At 42.9% G+C, this 22046-nt stretch overlaps 1 protein-coding gene across 2 annotated transcripts in view; it reads right to left on the minus strand.

Moving 5' to 3' along the window:
• Positions 1-22046, minus strand: part of ptprn2 (protein tyrosine phosphatase receptor type N2) — a 277091-nt gene that overhangs the window by 27441 nt on the left and 227604 nt on the right. The window contains exons 12-13 of one of the 2 annotated variants that reach the window (XM_029756151.1): positions 10239-10451; positions 2953-3162 (exon numbers count right to left, since the gene is read on the minus strand). In XM_029756151.1, coding sequence (XP_029612011.1) covers positions 2953-3162; positions 10239-10451 — 423 coding nt within the window. Of the gene's footprint in view, positions 1-2952; positions 3163-10238; positions 10455-22046 lie in introns of both variants that reach the window. The other variant, XM_029756150.1, reaches the window with a different exon arrangement.

Consider the following 22046-nt stretch of genomic DNA (forward strand, 5'->3'; position numbering starts at 1 on the left):
TGGTATTACTGTTCATGTCCTAAAAAGTCTGTTTGTCTTTGAGTACTGTATGTTTGAAATTGGTTACACAGTATGTACATATTGTGCATTGAAATAATCCATACACATTCTAATTTATGGTGAAGAAGCGTGAGTGACCAAAACACACAGACTGCATGTTTTAATATAATAACACAAACTAACCCCAACATCGCTGACTCTGATTCTGAACCTTGGAAGTCGTTATATACATCTCACTCTACAGTACTGAATACCTGTACTAAAGTGTGAAAAGTCACTGTATATCCAGGACTAACATAATGGTATGTGGTTCATGGCTTTGAGCCAGAAATACAGATACATGATTAATAGGGCTGTGTCCTAAATTTACATTAACATTTTTGTCACCTGGCAGACGTTCTTATCCAGAGAGACTTACAGTTAGTGCATTCCCTCTTAAGATACACTACATGACCAGAAGTATGTGGACACCTGCTCGTCAAACATCTCACTCCAAAATAATGGACATTAATATGCCGTTGGTCTCCCCTTTGCTGCTATAACAGCCTCCACTCTCTGGGAAGGCTTTCCACTAGATATTGGAACATTGCTGCAGGGACTTGCTTTCATTCAGCCCCAAGAGTATTAGTGAGATCGGGCACGGATGTTGGGTGATTAGGCCTGGTTCGCAGTCGACGTTCCAATTCATCCCAAATGTGTTCCATGGGGTTGAGGTCAGGGCTCTGTGCAGCCCAGTCAATTTCTTCCACCCCGATCTCGACAAACCATTTCTATATGGACTTCGCTTTGTGCACGGGGGCATTGTTACGCTAAAACTGGAAAGGGCCTTCCCCAAACTGTTGCCACAAAGTTGGAAGCACAGAATCGTCTAGAATGTCATTGTATGCTGAATCATTAATGTTTCCCTTCACTGGAACTAAGAGGCATAGCCAGAACCATGAAAAACCGCCCCAAACCATTATCCATCCTCCACCAATCTTTACAGTTGGCACTATACATTGGGGCATCTAGTGTTCTCCTGGCATCCGCCAAACCCAGATTTGTCTGTTGGACTGCCAGATGGTGAAGTGGGCTTCATCCCTCCAGAGAATGCGTTTCCACTGCTCCAGAGTTGAATGGCGGCAAGCTTAACACCAGTCCAGCTGATGCTTAGCATTGCGCATGGTGATCTTAGGCTTGTGTGTGGCTGCTCGGCCATGGAAACCCATTTCCATGGCCATGGGTGTTCTCATACTTTTGTATATATAGTGTAGCTGGGTGAGCCAACCACATATCACAGTCGTAGTAAGTAAATGTTTCCTTGATAAAGAAGTTATCAGCAAAGTCAGTGCTAGCAGGAAAAAACAAGTGCAAGCAAATGACTCAAATGGCACCCTATTCCCTATTCCCTATTTAGTGAGTAACATTTGACCATGGCTCAGATCAAAAGTAGTGCACTATAGAGGGTGCCATTGGGGATGAAGCCCAGGTGAAACTTGGATAAGAGTAGATTGGGCCAGAAAGAGCCTCCTAATCCAGTGATTTAGATGTAGGTGTGAACTATAAGAGCCCAGCCCAGCATGCGATCTTGGTAGAGCAAGGTACTCATCGCTCCCACAGTCCACACTGCATGAGATCCACAGAGAACAGCACAGGAGAGATGAAACAAATCGGCTCTGACATCAGTGATACCAAGGCAATCTCACACATGGTTACACGTGAGGTGCGACTGGATTTCAAAAGAGAAACAACCTCCTTGTCAATCACTCAGGAGTCAAAATGGAGTCATGGTCCGCGTGGCTTATATGTGCATCATACTTAGGTTTTCTGAAGAATCTGCAGTGAATCTGTTTGATTCTTACTGTAGTGTTATCAAAGCAAATACAAATGATGTATATATAGTGAAGGACTTTGTTGTAATGTAAAGGCCAAATAAATATGTTCTATTCAAATGTTTTCAAAAGAGGCGTCTCAACCAACCTTGACATTTGCAATAAAGCCCATCCATGACGAATAAAACACGTTACTCAAATTCATTCTCATTCACTATAGACTCCAATACAAAAGCCTGACACGTACTGTGATGAATTATACCCCACTAATGAAAACACAGCCAGGCATCTATCCATCTCTTTTATCAAGCTTGTCTGCAATGAATAAAACAAAAGTTGTGCAAAATTAAAACAATCCATTGTGTGTGCAAGTAGGGGGGCCCACAAGGGACTCAAAGCCTTTTCAAAGAAAAGCAAAACAAAAATCTGAAACGTTCAACTGACAATCAGCTGGGTAATGATATTTCTCTTTTGAACAGCTCTCATCACACAATGCAATATCCGTCTCGCTTTGGCTTCAACAGAGAGAGAGCAGGAGGGAGAGGGAGAGGGAGAGGGAGAGGGAGAGAGAGAGAGAGAGAGAGAGAGAGAGAGAGAGAGAGAGAGAGAGAGAGAGAGAGAGAGAGAGAGAGAGAGACAGTGTAATAGAGGGGAGAGGTGGCAAGGGAGAGGGAGGGATAAAGAGTGACAGAGCGAGAGAAAACAAGAGCAAGAGAAAGAATGACAGAGACGACTGGCCAAGATAAAGCGAGTGAAAAAATGAAAAAAGAGGGAGATAGAGATGGAAAGAAAGACAGAGATGGAAATAAAAATGCCAGAGATCTAGCCAGGATTGAGAGAGAAAGGGATAGAGAGACAGAGCCAGACAGACAAAATGAATGAAAGCTGGAGGCTGAGTGCTTGGGGAAAAGGAATCCCAGACCAGATCCTATCCTACACACACTATACTCCACACATACTCCAAACAGGGGTGGCAGGTAGCCTAGTGGTTAAGAGCGTTGGGTTAGTAACTGAAAGGTTGCTGGTTCGAATCCCTGAGATGACTAGGTGACAAATCTGTCGATATGCACTTGGCCCTAAGTCTACTCAAATGTAATGCTCTCCGTGATGAAGGGTCAGGCAGAATATATATATTTTTTACCAGTATCATGTGTCCGGTGGAGATGTCCATGTTGGCGGGGACAGGCTCCTCGCACCAGGATGAGGTGGAGCTACGGGCAGAGGGGCTGGCCATGGGCCCCCCATCGCTGAACTGAGAGGATGCGCTGTTCAGCCGCGAGAGGTGCCGTAGAGGCTCCGGGCGCTCCGGACGCTCTGATGTCCGCACAGCCATCCGCTGGCGACACAACTCCTGGAGAGGAGAGAGGACCTGATCAGCCTCTCAAATAAAATAAAAAGGACTTTGTTGCAATGACAAGGCTAAATATTGCAAAATACAATATTACTCAAATTCATTCTCATTCATTAAAGACTCCAATACAAAAGCCAGACAGACATTGTTTTTATTAGTTGAGATCATTTCACATGACCCCTGTTAATCTTTGCAGACTGCATAAGTCTGGGATGTCACTGTGGCCTATGGATCATGGTTTGTAGCAAACCTATCTATATAAATGTCAGGAAATAGAAAACACAGTCAAAGGTCATGCAGTTATCTTCAAAACGCTTGAATTGCCAAGGTCAAGCCAGTATATTGCCACCATTTCACAAAACAAATAGCAATAAAGTGTAACAGTACATTGGGTTGCTGGCTGGCAGGGGTATTGATTTCAATTTGTATAAATTTGGTAACAATTCCTATGAGCCACTTGTTTTGCAACGCATTAGGTACTTATGTATTCTCTTATAAGGAGGCACAAGCTACTCTGAAGACAATCGTTAAATATGATGAGAAACAAATACAACAAAACTACAGCCCAAAATGAAAGATACTGATCGTGAGAAACAAAAATACTCCCCCCGTTCAAAATGTAACAACCATACTCATCTTTAGGTAAGAAGAATCTCATTTTCCATTACTCAAAGAAATTCAAACATAACAGGGAATCAATACATTAAACCCAAAGGATTTTCTTTGAACTGAGCAGCCACTCTCTCATAACTACAAAGCTACAACAGAGATGAGCAACCTATGTATTCACATGTACAGTAGGCCGTTACTTTGGCATTTGGATTGATACGGCAGGTGAAATTCTATTGTTATTCTATGGGAATCAGAGAGATTCAGAAGAGATGTCTATATAAAAGACTCTCTCCCACTGCCGCCGCCCCACCGTGAAGATTACTCCTCTCTACAAAATGACTCAGCTTTTCTCCCATCATGCCTTGTGCTCACCGACGCTCCATTAGGGATTTGGAGCCTGGGCGTTATCTAGCCAGCCAGTCATCTTTCCCCAAATCAAAAGAGGAGAGAAAAGATAAGAAAAAAAAAACATCTGATAGTTTGAAGGATGCAATCTTATAGAAACCGAACCCCGTCTCTCCCCCTTCCTACTTCCCCACTCCCGATAGTGTCAGTCTTATCTGGAGCTGAAGATTTCACCATTATATTCACAGTAATCTGCGAAGCTCATCGTGTTTGGTGTGTAGCTTGCACCAGTCAGACTCACAGACGGATCTTCAACCACAATTAACAACCAGGGTTGCATCCCAAAGGGCACCCTATTCCCTATATAGTGCACTACTTTTGACCAGGGCCCATAGCCGCAAGCCAGGACAGCAGAAGGCAGTGTAGGTAAACGTCTTCTGAAAGCAGCACATTGTTACTAGTCTATCTCATGATCTATTACTGTGATATTTCACCCCAGGGACCAGGCCCTATGCCCTGGTCTAGGATCAGATTTCCCTACGCCAAATCTTAATCATTATAACCATGAGAATCTGCCCTGGGCCACGGCCTCAGGGCACTTTCCATGTCCACCTAATAATTCATCCAGTTTCTCTAGTCTATACCTTTACAGAGTCAAGGGTTGGGTCTCAAATGGCACTGTATTCTCTTTAGGGCTAAGGTTGTGTAACCGATGTGAAATGGCTAGTTAGTTAGCGGTGGTGCGCGCTAATAGCGTTTCAATCGGTGACGTCACTCGCTCTGAGACTTGAAGTAGGGTTTCCCCTTGCGTTGCAAGGGCCGCGGCTTTTGTGGCGCGATGGGTAATGATGCTTCGTGGGGTGTCAGTTGTTGATGTGTGCAAGGGTCCCTGGTTCGAGCCCGGGTTGGGGCGAAGAGAGGGACGGAACCTACACTGTTACATTGATGCTGTTGACCCGGATCATTGGTTGCTGCGGAAAAGGAGGAGGTCAAAGGGGGGGTGAGTGTAACCAATGTGAAATGGCTAGTTAGTTAGCGGTGGTGCGCGCTAATAGCGTTTCAATCGGTGACGTCACTCGCTCTGAGACTTGAAGTAGGGTTTCCCCTTGCGTTGCAAGGGCTGCGGCTTTTGTGGCGCGATGGGTAACGATGCTTCGTGGGTGTCAGTTGTTGATGTGTGCAAGGGTCCCTGGTTCGAGCCCAGGTTGGGGCGAAGAGAGGGACGGAACCTACACTGTTACAGTTGCACAATTCTGTTAACATTGCCAAAATGTCAAGATTTTCCAGGAATCCCAGTTGGAGTAGGTGGAGGAGAGAATGAACAGGAAATAAGGGAATCCTCCAACCGGGATTTCTGGAAAACCTGGTAATTTGTGCAACCCTTTTACTTGCATATACCCCCAGTAAAGGGGAAGCAGAGAGGATATATGTCCAAGAAAAATAGCATTTAGCCTAGGCACAACTAGCTTAGGCAGCCGGTAGTGGCTGCTAGATCTGCACTATCGTCTAAGATTGATGTGCACTCCCGGTAGTACACTCGTGTCCCCCGTGGACCGGCTCGTACATAAAGCATCCTCCATTTAGGCTGCAAAGGCATTATTGTCCTCCTTAATGGGATAGTTCACCCAAATTACAAAATGACAAATTGGTTTCCTTGGTTTGTATTGGTTTCTTTGTAAGCAGTCTATGGACAAGGTATGAAAGCAATCCATGCTTTGGTTTTGTTTCCCTGCCACTGTTTCCACATGCTAACATTTGAGCATTTGTGGCATAAATCCCATTCAAGTCATGGGACAGATAATATCATTTTTCATGCATAATGTTCGAAACATCTATAAGTGACTTTGTTGGGCTTCACAATCAATTTGAGATACTTTTGGATGATTTAGCCTCTTACATCTAGACGTTCCGCTAGCGGAACACCTGCTCCAATATCCAATGATAGGCGTGGCGCGAATTACAAATTCCTCAAAAATCCCAAAACTTCAATTTTTCAAACATATGACTATTTTACACCATTTTAAAGACTCTCCTTTATCTAACCACACTGTCCGATTTCAAAAAGGCTTTACAGTGAAAGCAAAACATTAGATTATGTCAGCAGAGTACAGAGCCAGAAATAATCAGACACCCATTTTTCAAGCTAGCATATAATGTCACAAAAAACAAAACCACAGCTAAATGCAGCACTAACCTTTGATGATCTTCATCAGATGACACGCCTAGGACATTATGTTATACAATACATGCATGTCTTGTTCAATCAAGTTCATATTTATATCAAAAAACAGCTTTTTACATTAGCATGTGACGTTCAGAACTAGCATTCCCACCGAACACTTCCGGTGAATTTACTAAATTACTCACGGTAAACGTTCACAAAAAACAAAACAATTATTTTAAGAATTATAGATACAGAACTCCTTTATGCAATCGAGGTGTCCGATTATAAAATAGCTTTTCGGTGAAAGCACATTTTGCAATATTCTGAGTAGATAGCTCGCCATCACAGGCTAGCGATTTAGACACCCACCAAGTTTGACCCTCACCAAACTCAGATTTACTATAAGAAAAATTGGATTACCTTTGCTGTTCTTCGCCAGAATGCACTCCCAGGACTTCTACTTCAATAACAAATGTTGGTTTGGTTCAAAATAATCCATAGTTATATCCAAATAGCGGCGTTTTGTTCGTGCGTTCAAGACACTATCCGAAGGGTGACGAAGGGTTACGCGCCCGACGCGTTTCGTGACAAACAAATTCTAAATATTCCATTACCGTACTTCGAAGCATGTCAACCGCTGTTTAAAATAAATTTTTATGCTATTTTTCTCGTAAAAAAGCAATAATATTCCGACCGGGAGTCGTTGTTTTCGTTCAAAGACGAAATAATAAAAACATGGTGTCGCCTCGTGCACGCGCCTCCAGTCTCTGTTCTCTGATCGACCACTATCTAAATGCGCTAGTGTTTTTCAGCTTTTCAGCTTTTTGCCGCCTTCTGAGAGCCTATGGGAGCCGTAGGAAGTGTCACGTTACAGCAGAGATCCTCAGTTTTCAATAAAGAGAGTGTAGAAGGCCAAGAAATGGTCAGAGACGGCACTTCCTGTAAGGAATCTTCTCAGGTTTTGGCCTGCCAAATGAGTTCTGTTATACTCACAGACACCATTCAAACAGTTTTAGAAACTTTGGAGTGTTTTCTATCCAAAGCTAATAATTATATGCATATTCTAGTTTCTGGGCAGGAGTAATAATCAGATTAAATCGGGTACGTTTTTTATCCGGCCGTGAAAATACGGCTCCCTATCCATAACAGGTTAGACATAATGCGCGAAAAAGGCTAATATCGGTCCCATGACTTGAATGGGATTTGTGTCACAAATGCTAAAACTTTAGCATGTGGAAACAGTGCCAGGGAAACTAAACCAAAGCATGGATTGCTGTCATACCTTTTCCATAGACTGCTTACAGGGTAAGGAAACTAATATGTAATTGTGTAATTTAGGTGAACTATCCCTTTAACTAGCTTTAATGGCGGGGCGCCAGAAAAAAAACAGGGAAAGTATGTGTACTGCATAGGAAATATGAGCCAACAACAACACCTATATATTGTAAACAAAGAATAAATTATTGTAAATATTGTAAAAGTCCATTAAACCCCCTCAAAAAAGAACTTTGAAGAAACAGGGCCTCAAATGAACGGCTATAGTAGAACTAATTTCTCTACTCTCTTAATGACTGTCCATCTTCAGTGTGTACGATCAGGAAAGGCGACACTGTGAAAGGCTGACTAAATATTGACAATGCAAATGTGATGGTGTCACGCCCTGACCACAGAGAGCCGTTGTTTCTCTATGGTGTAGTAGGTCAGGGCCCGACGAGGGGGTGTTCTAGTTTAAAATTTCTATGTTGGTGTTTTGGTTTGGTTCCCAATTAGAGGCAGCTGGTAATCGTTGCCTCTAATTGGGGATCATATTTAAGTAGCTATTTTTCCCACCTGTGTTTGTGGGATAATGTTTTGTGTTTGTGCGTGTTTCGTTGTTCGTTTATTGATATATTTTGTTTTGCGAAGTTTCACTTTGGAATAAAGATGTGGAACTCTGTGCCTGCTCCTCGCACTCGCCCTGAAGAGCGTGTCACCAGTCGGGTGCAAGCTGTGCCGGCCCCACGCATCAGTCCTCCAGTGCGCCTCCCCAGTCCGGTATGTCCTGTGCCTGCTCCTCGCACTCGCCCTGAAGTGCATGTCACCAGTCCGGTGCCACCTGTACCGGCTCCACGCACTAGGCCTCCAGTGCGCATTCACAGCCCAGAGCTTCCCGCGCCGGTTCCCAGTCCAGAGCTTCCGGCGACGGTTCCCGGTCCAAAACCTCATGCGACGGTCCACGGTCCAGAACCTCCTGCGACGGTCCACGGTCCGGAACCTCCTGCGACGGTCAACGGTCCGGGACCCCCAGCGAGGATCAATGGTCCGGAGCTTCCAGGCAAGGCGTCCAGTCCAGCTCCAGGGCAGGAGCCTTCCTCTGTGCCGGTGGCCAGTCCAGGCACGATGTCCAGTCCAGCTCCAAGGCCGGAGCCTTCCTCTGCGCCGGTGCCCAGTCCAGGCACGGTGTCCAGTCCTGCTCCATGGCCGGAGCCTTCTTTTGTGCCGGTGCCCAGTCCAGGCACGGCGTCCAGTCCAGCTCCATGGCAGGAGCCTTCCTCTACGCCGGTGTCCAGTCCAAGCACGGCATCCAGTCCAGCTCCATGGCAGGAGCCCTCCTCTGCACCGGTGTCCAGTCCAGACACGGCGTCCAGTCCCGCTCCTAGGCCGGAGCCTTCCTCAGCGCCGGTGCCCAGTCCGGGCGTGGCGTTCAACCCAGCTCCATGGCCGGAGCCTTCCTCTGCACCGATGCCCAGTCTAGGCACGGCGTCCAACCCAGCTCCAGGGCCGGAGCCCTTCTCTGCGCCGATGCCCAGTCCAGGCACGTCATTCAGCCCGGCGCCATGGTCGGATCCGGGGTCTGGGGGGGGCTACGACCTGCACCGGAGCCGCCACCGACACTAGTCACCCCTCCAAACCCTTCCATTTGGTTTCAGGCACCTTTGGGGGGGGGGGGGGGTACTGTCACACCCTGACCATAGAGAGCCCTTGTTTCTCTATGGTGTAGTAAGTCAGGGCGTGACGTAGGGGTGTTCTAGTTTAAAATTTCTATGTTGGTGTTTTGGTTTGGTTCCCAATTAGAGACAGCTGGTAATCGTTGTCTCTAATTGGGGATCATATTTAAGTAGCTATTTTTCCCACCTGTGTTTGTGGGATAATGTTTTGTGTTTGTGCACCACGTAGTCACGTTTCGTTGTTCGTTTATTGATATATTTTGTTTTGCGAAGTTTCACTTTGGAATAAAGATGTGGAACTCTACACACGCTGCGCCTTGGTCCCGTTCTTACGACAACCGTGACAGATGGGTGGATGTGCACTGAGTGTCCACGCTGAGCACAGCTGAGCCCAAGACAAAATCAATACGAGCCGGCCACCCAGCCAGCCGCTAAACATGGAGGAATGGAAGGAATAGGTCACACAATAAACCCGTTAGCCATAGGTCATAGCCAATACAACTCTCACTGGAATATCAAGGCTTTACCAGAAATGTAGACTTCTAGATACATTTGACTGGCCTTGTTAAACCAGGCCGAGTGCAGCAGTCAGGCTGGTTTTACGAGGCTAACATTTGACTGGCAATTGTTTATTCTATTTCCTTGATGTCTTAAATGACAACCAAATCACAAAAAATACTTTCCCATAATACAGAATCAAATGAAGGGTAATCTTGCAATTGAGTGACAGAAAAGTAACATAATTTTACATTGCCATATATTCTGTTGATAACCAGCCTTATGTCACAACCTATCTCTATCATGAACAAACACACCTTCTACAACCAACTGTCACAAGTGTGACAAAAACACAGCAACCACCAGATATCCCCTTAAAATCAACTCATTCAATAGACAGCAACTAAGTGTCACTGCAGACCAATCAGAATAAGGCTAGTGTCAGGGACCGGGACCAGGGCGCATGCTCTACCAGTAGAGCACTCAGCCGCTGCACTGTGATTGGCTGAGGCCGAGGAGGCTCCTCTCACCTGATAGGTTGAAGTTGCATCAGCACTTGTGTCAGTCCCCAGGCTGGCTAGTTTCTTCTTCAGTTGGAGGTGGGAGCGGTGGCGCAGGCAGAAGAGCCAGCCAGATGCTGCCAGCGCCCCCATGATCAGGACCATGGAGATGACGGTCAAGACCAGAAACTGACCAGACTCCAGACGACTCTCCGTGACCACCGGGATCTGCCTCAAGCTTTCCTTCTGGGAGAGAGAAACGGGGATGAGAAAACGGCCTATACGTCCAGGTTATGGCAATGTTTGTGCAGTATTTTCATCATATATTTGGAGAAACAAGGGTGTCATATGCACACACATACCAATGACATTGACATAAATCTGTAGGCAAATGGAAAAGCATAACTTCCATGTTAGAAAATCCCAAAACAGGGGATTTTTGTCATTTGTTTTACAGAAATATAGAGACAAATTAAACACAGTATTTCCCTCCCTGTCTATCCCAGCCACGCCCACACATCCCCATCCCGATTCACTCCCTGGACCAGCCTACTCATTACCTTACACTAATAGTAGTATTATAATGTGCATTCAAACTCGCTCAAGTCCTATTACTCTCTTCTGTCCAGCCTACACACTATAGACATTTAGGGCCCATTTTGTTCTGGCATGGGGAAACCTGCCTTTGTGCAGCTACAGGAGATTTGGACAGTAAAAGCTTGTCCCTAATTAGCCTTCCAGCTTTGAGTTTGGCTGGATTAGGGCCCTGGCCAAGGCCCCTGAAGTAATTGCTAGGATGGCCTGAAAGGGGGGATCTCAGATTGGGTCTATCCAGCAGAAGCCCACCAGAATGAACCTTTCAGAGACATTGTTAACCCCCTCCCTGGAGCTAAGCCAACGAGAATAGCATGGTATTGGCATGGTATTGTCTCACAGGCCCCTGTGAGGCTGCCAGGCTGGGTAGCCTATCCCTGGGTCCCAGTAAGTGCATGGACCACTGTGAAGATTTTAGCACCATTTAATAGGTGAACCCAGGTAGCCTAGTGGTTAGTGTTGGGCCAGTAACCAAAAGGTTGCTGGATCGAATCCCGAGCTGACAAGGTCAAAATCTGTCGTTCTGCACCCCTGATCAGAAGGCAGTTAACCCACTGTTCCCCGGGCACCATGGATGTCGATTAAGGCAGCCCCCCGCACCTCTCTGATTCAGAGGGGTTGGGTTAAATGCGGAAGACACATTTCACTTGAATGCATTAAGTCGTACAACTGACTAGGTATCCCGCTTTTCCCAAATGGACTAGTGGCCCATCTACCCCACCAACAAGCCCATACACCTTCATCTATTCAATACACTTGAATTTCCTACATCTGTCATTGCAGAAGGGTTTTCAACTTCAATCAAACCAAAAAACACACAACAATCATCAACCGCTGCAACATGGTACTTAGTCGTGGGGAGCAAAAGGGTAAGGTACAAGCATAGCTGCATTTATTATATATTTTTTATAGTCATAACGCATGATCACTTTAACCTTCGGGGACTGCACTCACGCTGACGCCTTTGGTAACATGCTCACACCGATTGCCATGTAGGTCTGATGAGTGTGTGTGACGTGCAGCTTCAATCAACAGCCAAGTGGCTTGACAGCAATTGAGAAGTCCTTTAATAAAGCGCATAGAACATAGACGAGAGAAGCAAAGCTTCGGCTACCTCTGAGCTATTGCATCAATGCCTCTGGCAGATTGAGTATGAGTGAAAGTATTCAGTATGATAGATAAGGATACATTTACACTGGATTGAAAAAAGCTTAGTCTGAAACCGTGGCTAGCGTTAGTCTGCTACAGCAGTCCTTCCGCCCCTTGTTTACATTCTCTCTCTCTCTCTCTCTCTCTCCTCTCTCTCTCTCTCTCCTCTCTCCTCTCTCTCTCTCTCTCTCTCTCTCTCTCTCTCTCTCTCTCCTCTCTCTCTCTCTCTCTCTCTCTCTCTCTCCTCTCTCTCTCTCTCTCTCTCCTCTCTCTCTCTCTCCTCTCTCTCTTGTATTTTAAGGATTTATTGGCATGGGAAACATATGTTAACATTGCCAAGGCAAGTGAAGTAGATAATAAACCAAAATGAAATAAACAATAAAAATGAACAGTAGACATTACACTTACAGAAGTTCCAAAAGAATAAAGACATTTCAAATGTCATAGTATGTCTATATACAGTGTGGTAACGATGTGCAAATATTTAAAGTACAAAAGGGTAAATAAATAAACATAAATATGGGTTGTATTTACAATGGTGTTTGTTCTTCACTGGTTGCCCTTTTCTTGTGGCACCAGGTCAAAAATCTTGCTGCTGTGATGATACACTGTGTTATTTCACCCAGTATATGGGAGTTTATCAAAATTGGGTTTGTTTTTGAATTCTTTGTGGATCTGTGTAATCGGAGGGAAATGATGTGTCTTGGAAATGGTCATACATTTGGCAGGAGGTTAGGAAGTGCAGCTCTGTTTCCACCCAATTTTGTCGGCAGTGTGCCTACGGCGGCCTTTCTCAATAGCAAGGCTATGCTCACTGAGTCTGTACATAGTCAAAGCTTTCCTTAAGTTTGGGTCAGTCACAGTGGTCAGGTATTCTGCCTGTGTACTCTCAGTTTAGGGCCAAATAGCATTCTAGTTTGTTAATTCTTTCCAATGTGTCAAGTAATTATATTTTTGTTTTCTCATGATTTGGTTGAGTCTAATTGTGTTGCTGTCCTGGGGCTCTGTGGGGTCTGTTTGTGTTTGTGAACAGAGCCCCAGGACCAGCTTGCTTAGGGGACTCTTCTCCAGGTTCATCTCTCTGTAGGTGATGGCTTTGTTATGGAAGGTTTGGGAATCGCTTCCTTTTAGGTGGTTGTAGAATTCAACGGCTCTTTTCTGGATTTTGATAACTAGCGGGTATCGGCCTAATTCTGCACTACATGCATTATTTGGTGTTTTACGTAGTCTACGGAGGATATTTTTGCAGAATTCTGCATGCAGAGTCTCAATTCGGTGTTTGTCCCATTTTGGGAATTCATGGTTGGTGGTTCTCTCTCCCTCCCTCCCCCCTCCATCTCTCTCTTTCTCTCTCTCTCCACCAGTTTAACACTTAAGCAAGCCACATGAAAAGGGATTCCATGAAAATAAATGTTTTTAGTTCAAATATGTCAGTGAATCATTATTTTAAAATAGATGAAATGTATTTGTTTGAAAAATAATTCACATAAAATATATTGTGAGACATCTAGTGTTAATTTCATGTTTTGGAGAGAAAAATCACAGATTGTACTTTTATGACACAATATCGCCTGCCATGTTTCTTTTCTTAAATCATGTTCATATAATTTTGTATTCTCATTGATTCTCACGTGTAAGTAAATACTACACAGATTAATAACTGTGGAAAATACATTTCTGGTATTATAAATATTTTATGACATAATTACAATAATATCATACTGTGTTATTGTCAAAATAATTATTCAGGTACATAAAACTTCAAATGATATGAAACAGCTATTACGACGACATAAAGTGCCCGAAATTCATTTTTGTAGGAAGCTGTTGATTGATCCTAGCAAAAAAAAATATTATCTAAATACTCTTCACACCCCTAAATAATGTATTTTTCAAATATAGGCTATCTAAGAGGGTAAAGACAACGAACGAAGAGCATATTCTCTTGAGAGAGGGAAAGAGAGAGAGGACTCCTTTTGTTATGCCAGAGAGGAGTTTTTGTTCATTTGTGAGAATGAAATTGGATTTGTAAATTACCATTTCATATGGGGAAACGTAAACAGTCAACGATGACAAACATTTAATTTTTTTTCAAACAACCATTGATGCAATGACTGCAATAACATTATGTTAAAAAACACTGTGATGTTTTTTGTTGAAATAAACAAATAAATCACGTTGATTTAGTTGCAGATCATAATTTTCATGTATTTCAAAAACATTAAAGTGTATGAACATCACTCCTAAATAAACATTACGGGATTATGGACAGGTATATTTAGATGTATGAATTGATGAGTATGTGACTAGAATTATGAATAACAAATTTAAGAAAAACTCTTATAATCTTATATACTGCTCAAGAATCAGTATTTTTACACAGGATGCGCAGTGAAGTTTTTACACTCATTCTCTCTCTCTCTCTCTCTCTCTTTCTCGGATTAGCAGACCTAGCTGAAGACAAAGGGCAGATGGATTTCGGTAGCTCTGGTTTATTCAAATGATTGAGAGAAAGGTCACAGTGAGAGAGGCCAGAGGGGAATCCGGCTATCCATTCACAGTGGCGGTTCTAGACCATTTCAACTGGGGGGGCCAAGCTGGGGCCAGTTGTACTGTTAGAGGGGCCAGTTACATTAGACGTTATTGTTGTCATATCGTTTTCTTCACTGCATTGCAGGCATTAGCAGGCAAAATACCATGTTCATAATCATTAGTGTTCCGCGTTGCCACTGTCTAATAACAGATGTAGCAAAAATGTGTTATGTAAAAATTATTTCATACTCCACATTTAGGGGGGCCACAAGGGGGTCCAAAATTGTTGTCACAGAGGCACTGCCCCCCCCCCACCCCCAGAACCGCCCCTGTCCATTCACACTGTGATCACAATACTTTCAGGCAGTTGAAGGTACACCCCTCACGCACACATGCACACTAACACACCACCACCAAATCCCAAATCCTTGTTGCATGAAATACAAACATATTCAAGCAGCTAAACACATTACCCCCTGACAGATTAAAAACAAACCCATTTTTGAATTGTCTCTTTTTTTTTAAATTAAAACAGCAGGCTACATGAAAATGCCTCTAATTGGAATCTGAAATACCAATAATCATCTTTATCTTTAAACATTTGGTCATGAAATAAACATACATTTATAAAGAGATAAATGTTTTTGCCTTCATTGAAGAAGCAACTTCTTCCATCAAATTCAGTCCTTTTTTTTTGTCTGATAATATCAAATCAAACAAGAATTTCCAATTAGTAATATACAAGAGATTCTCAATGAAAAGTTTTATAAAAATGTTATTGCTGTTTATAAAAACCTTTGCCCAACTAAATCCCTGTGTCTTTTCCTATTTTAATGATAAATAATTATTTGCCATCCAAGTGTAGCCTACTTTAAAACAAAGTAGCCTAGGCCTACCTCAAATCCATTTCAGTTTAGATAATAAACTAACCAAATTAATGCAAAGAAATAACAGCAAACTTTTTATGCAAATATTGATTTGTTCTAACTTGAGTAGGATATTGATTTGTTTTAACTTCAGGGTAACCACTTGCCAATAGAAGACACTGATCCATCTCCAAAACTCAATGCGCTCAATTAATCAATTAATTTCATTGATATCTGTGGAATGCGCTTTTTTTAAATGAAAACGTATCTTCCCTACAGATGTGCCGCGTGGACACTTGCACCAGTGCTGCTATTCATCAAATATATGTTCTATATTTTCAACACCTGTTTTAACTTAATCTAGGTCTAAAACATTTTTAGTCTACTACCGCACTGATCATCCCTATCTAAATTTGATCTAGTTTTTATAACCTACAAGTTTCGTTCGATTTCCCCCTCACGATACGAGCATCCTTCGGTGACTGGAGCGTCGACAGCGGGCCGAAATCACAGAAAGCACTCAACTCAGGCATGCATTGCACATCAATTGTAATCTAAGCAATTCTAGAAAAAAAGCTAAATATGCATTTTTTTTGTAATAATCTAAAGAAATTGCTCATAAAAACGATAGCCTATACATTGATGCCTTACACACAAGTTCTCCACACCGCATTAGTTGTAGCGGCACCTTGAAAACACAGCCAAGATAGGTTATAACGCATGCTGGAAAATAGTTACCTAAATTCATGTTGATGCGCAAGTCAGATGGTTTGCAATAAATAGGAGATATGTCTTGTATTCCAGAGAGCAGGTTCGGCAAACGCAGCTCCAGTAGTGTGAGTGGCCAGCGTAATGACCAGCCTCCCACTCATTCCTCTCCTCCCCAAAAGTTACCAGCGTCCCATGCGCCTCCCGAGCCAACAAAAGACTGCGGCTACCAATGCTCGAGCACGAAGATTGAGAAGAAAAAGGAAAAGAGAAAATAAAGAGGAGGAGAACGAACGAGGGGATATGCCCGCCTGATTTTCAGAGCCTTGCGAGAATCTGCAGAAGCCTATCGCCAGTCCTTTCAGCGTCTCTGTGCCCAATGAAAGAAGGGGAGACCAGGTTTTTAAAAATACTTTTAGATCATATAGTGCACGGCTGAGCCCCTCCTTATATTCAGCTGCTAAAAAGTCCCTGTCTGTTGCACATGTCATATCCACTGGTTGCTATAGAGATGGCTCCACATGTTGTCGACAGTGAATGCTCAAGGAGGGATGGTTGGCTAATAGGCTTGTGGGCTGAGGGGGGGTATGAATGGACATCGGGTTAGTCACTCATTTGTTAAGCTACTTGGGGTCTCTGTGTTCTGTGTGAATTGCGGTTTTCTGGGACTCTCCAGTCCACCCATTTCCCTGCTCTCACTCTCCCAAATACAGTAATAGCCAGACTGAAAGTATGCTTTACAGAAAGAGGGGGTGGGGTGTCCATCCGTTGCCACTTCACAACCTTACTGGGAAGGTAAATTATGAAGAGGTAGTATGTGTTTTTGTATAGGGATTTTTAGTGCCTCTCAAAATACTGTAGAAAACAGGATAGACTGAACAGCAAATTCAGTGTAGACCTCTCTGAGCCAAACATATGAGTTGATAGCCTATGTAAGAAAATGCTGATCAATTAAGAAAAAAAATTGAAAAAAGGACAAAAGTTTTACAAACAAAATCCCACTAAAACTCCCAATTAGGCAGAAGAAGAAAAAATCCAGTGGACAGCAACAGCTGCACCAAGCAGGGAGAGGAGGATTATGGAGAGAAGAGGGAGAGAAAAGGAAGGAGAAAGGGGCGGTAAAGTGGGGAGGGCTGGGGGTTCCTGTCAAATGCAGATGACAAGTCTTTGGGGGGGGGAGGGGGGGGGGCTCTCCAGTAAAAAAAAAATCTATTCAGAGCACCCCCCCACCTTCTCCATTGTCCCAGTGTGTGACAGCTGGAGTTGTCAGTGTGAACAGGGGGACAAAAAAATTAAGGCTGAAAGAAGCAATGCCGGGGTTCAAGCTGTGGGCCCACTGTGCCACCATCAGGACAAATTGGACACATCGCACTAGGATAAGCTACTTCTGTAATCCTTACCATGCTTGCCAAATATCAGAACTCAACATCAGTCAGATCATGCAATATGCCTTTGATGTATTTTGGAATATTTGTAAGGATGTTGACTACTTTAAATGCCTTCTTCTCCAGAACCGCTGGACCGATCTGCACCATATTTGGTACACAGCATCTACGTACCCATGTTTTCCAGGACTCTAGCTCAACATTTTCCTGAACTCTAGCTCAAACAATATGGCAGCTATGAGTCAATGAGCTTGCATGAATGGTGTTTCCTGTCCAACAGCGCCACCACACAGCCATACTAAACCATACTTCACAGGTTAACTAGACTCATATCCCTGAGTATGTGTGCCAAATTTCATTACTCTAAATCAAACAGATCATTATATATAATTCATAACTCACTGGCTACATATTTAGTAATCATCCATAACGTATTTTGTAGACCCAATTAAAAAACACTTTTAATTATATACCAACTAACTGTTTTGTTATAGAGTTCATCCCTGGCTAGGGTAGAGTGGTGCGTGAAACCCTGGCTTAAGCTGTGGAAAATAAGTCTCCCAGCCAGACCAAGCCTGGTGTATAATCATGCGTATCCTATTCACCACTGAACTGGAAGGACCTCCTGTGTCCACTAACAATCTAAAGCCTTTCCTGAGATATACACTATTCCCTCTTATTTAAAATGAATGGTTCAGTAGACATCCACCCCTCACCACTTACCCTACCAGACCTGGGTTTAAATAGTATATTAAATATTTAAAATACTTTGAGCATTTGTTCTAGCCTGCCTGGAGTACCAGTTTGTGGATGTCTGACTATACTTTTGGTCCATTAAGCTAGCCAAGCTCAAGCAGAAATAAAGTATTTTTTATGATTTCAAATATTATTTGAATCCAGGTCTATACCCTACACACACCCAACCCAACCCCACCCTCATTCCAAGCAAGCAGGAGAAAGCAAATTGACACTCCAAGGAATGTCTAGGAAATGCTTGACAAGCTCCTATCACCAGCAAGCAACACGAATACCTTCTAGGCGAGAGAGTACACTGTAAAAATAAAAGTCTCAAAACACAATCAAAACAATGATTGCGTAAAGAAACCATGAAAAGTAGTGTACCTAAGCTGAGATCTGATGTTTGGAGGGTGTTTGAATGTAAACCCAATGTAAGTGTTTGAATACAGATAATGTGTTTTAAAACAGAAATGAAGTACTCTGAAATACCCAAAGTGGTTCTTCAACTTGAATATTGATGTTTTTAAGAGAGTGTTGTGAAAACACTTTTGGGGGGGTTTCAGTGCATGTAAAAAGGTAGCGTCAAAACACTAAAACTGTTTCTCATACAATCAATGGTTTATAAATCGAAATGGTTTACAGCCTAAATATTGATTGACGATAAGAGACTACGGAGAATATTTTTTGGTGTGGAATTCCACCTTAATTATTTCAACGCTTTATTTAGACAGATTGGAAACAGGAGGGGCAGTAAAGATGATACGTCTCCTTTGAATTTGACCCACTCAACCACACAGCCAGACGGTAAGAAATGATTCTGGGGTGAATTGAAAATGTCTAGCTGTAACGCACTCGGCTTAGTCACCCCTCTCCCTTCCAAAGACCGGGGTTAAATTCTCCGCTCCAACCCCTTCAATCTGTTACTCCCTCCTATCTGTATCCCCTCTTGTCATTTCATAACTGTCTCAATAAAGTGTCAACATCTCTTTTAAAGCATTTATGTAAGTTGTTTCAATGATTTGTTAATTTCATTTGACCCAAATAAGGTAAGAGTAAATAATATGTTGCTTAAAATGTAAGTATCTTTCACGAGGATAACCAAAAAGAGGGAAAATTGAGTGATCAAACTCATTTGAAGTCTTTGGTTTTAATCACCTTGCATTTCCTATCTTGCCACTTCCCCCTGTTTTTAGAGGATTGTGGGTAATATATATTTTTAACTTCATGATTCTTTCACACAATGTTGTACGCATGTTTGAGAAAGAAAAGTATATTTATATATTACTATTGAGCTTGTTGTGCCATGAGGTTTAAATAATAGTTAGACAAAGTGACATTCAATGAGGACAGCACCCATTCCCACATTCATGATTGTCAATAGAAGAGTAGGGCAGATTCCTCAAGTCTTGCAGTTCAGCCTTGAGTTAGTGTTGGTGGTTTGAACACTGTGTCTGACAATGCCTGCCAAAACTGTATAAAATGGCAAATGATCAAATACATAAAACAATGTTAAACATCAACACTTCAGAAAAAAATCATCTGATTCTGTACTAGACAGGATTCAAAATACAGTGTCATAATGGTGTTTGGAAGCTTTAGAGAGAGGAAACGAGGTATCTAATTCTGCACTAAACAAGACTCGAAACTCCAAAATAGTGTTTTCAATATTTTCTGTTAGTTCTCCCTGTCCCTGGCAAGTTGTTGCTCAACACTTGATTAAGTGGTGTTACAACACACCATGTAATGTTTCAAAACATCTCAGGATGATGTGTTTCAATACTCCAGCAAAGTTAGGGTTTTATCTCCTTCAAGTTAGTGGCTCAGTTGCCATTAGTTTTGGTGTTACAAACCACTTCATTTTAACAGTGGAGAAGAGTAGAGTAGAGAAGAGAAGAAAGAGTGACTCTAGATTTCATCTTGTACATGCAGGACCGATGGTTATAGAACTCAGAGGAGGTTGTCCCAGATAGAAAATAAGCCTTGAAGTTACAGGGTGCGTCCAAAATGGCACCCTATTCCCTATGTAGTGCACTACCTTTGACCAGGGCCCAGGTCAAAAGTAGTGCACTACATAGGGAATAAAGTGCCATTTTCGGAGGCAACCCATGGTGGCTAGGCAGAGTATCTCCAAACCCAGTGGAATGTGTACTCTTACGTGTGTAGTAGTTGTATGATATGGTTACAACACATCAAACAAAAGCATTTCAATCAATCAAATAGCAGATGACAGTAGACCTTTTCCGGAAGACATTCTGCGACTGCACACCCTTGCAGCAAGTTCAACCGCCCTATCTGTACACTTTACAGCTGTCCCACTGTTTGCCTCCATGACGCATTTCACATTTCTAATAAAAAGCTGAAACAGTAAAGACAATGTTTGCACAGGGGCAGAAAGTACAATGTACTTCACAATGTCAGGGAGAGAGGAGAAGGAATGTTAAACAAATGTCAGAATCAAGTGTGTCAGGGCACAGAAATACAGAGCCCACACAGCCATGGCAGTATGTGTGTATGCATTTGTGTGTGTGTGTGTGTGCCAACAAGCGAGACATTGGAGACTCGGTGAAACCTCAGGCCTTGTAATATATTTGAGTAAACAGGATATAAAAGGCAAGGGAGCAGCAGAAGGAGGAAGGGCTGATGAAAGGCCTGGTGAAAGTGTGGTCCACATACAAACCCTGGTATAATGAGATCAGATTAACCTAATGCACCACACACCGCCTCCGCACTTGCCCGCTACTCGCTCGCTACCTGGCCATGTACGAGAGACAAACCATTCAAATGTATTACACACTCACAGATAAATGTGCAGACATGTGTACTAACACCAAAGCAGTACAATGGTCTTGGAAATGAGGGATGGGTTTGGGGAGGGGGGGGGGGGTGTGGGGGGGATTAATTATTTATCCAATATGTGAGCGAGACAGTTGCAGCGATAGCTGTAGCTACGTTTAGGGGAAGGTGTTGGAGGATTAGGTTTTTCTCTAATGCCGAGAAGATGTTGTGCAAAACACTTAGGGGGTTATTATTATGAGATACTCCAGATGTTATTGTTGTTGCTGCAGGCATATAACAAGATGTGAGAAGGAGAATAAAAAAACACGACATCTCGTCTGGGCTCGACAACTGATGGTTTTCTTATGCGTGGGGATGTTTGATTGATTCGAAATGAAGACGAAACAGGCTTTTATTAGGGAATTGGCCAAAACATATCAAAGTACGGTCGCAGATTTCGAATGTGTTTGATTGCAATAACATCAGTCCCATCTTGATGAAATCACCGAACGAGATACAGAGTAGAACGAGAGATGAAGAGAACACAAACATGGAAAGGCATCTGGATGACTCATTGATCCTCTCTTTTTTTCTTCTTTCCTCTCATTTTTCTAAACAAAACAAAAAAAAGGAGTTGAGGGAGAAGGGAATGTAAATGTGTGAGCAAGCATCTTTCCTGATGGATAATCAGGAAAAAAAACGTTCAAAGACGAAAAAAGGTCCCATCTCTATGTTCCACTTCAAACACCTGAATTGCTCTGTGTCATATTCTCATCCCTTAACTTGGAGACCCTAACGGAAAATGTGTATCGACCCCAAAACGTGTGTCAACCGTGTCATTCTGGCGTTCTTCTCAGATTAGCTTGTTCAAATAAGCCTTCTCATTCTGTATGAATCTCAGCCCAACCATCGCCCATGCCAAGTAGTTCAAAGCTGTAAACATGCTGTTGATCAAGGTAAATGCTATGCCTGTCATCTAGCCTACATTTAAAGATGGGGTAGCAACCCACACTCACGCATTCACAACAATGTCTGCTAAAAAAAAAAGAAAAAAAAAAGAGAAAAGCCTGGTGATGTTATTGCTGCTATTA

Source organism: Salmo trutta, chromosome 6, assembly GCF_901001165.1.
Source record: "Salmo trutta chromosome 6, fSalTru1.1, whole genome shotgun sequence".
In the NCBI taxonomy this organism is placed as follows: Eukaryota; Metazoa; Chordata; class Actinopteri; order Salmoniformes; family Salmonidae; genus Salmo; species Salmo trutta.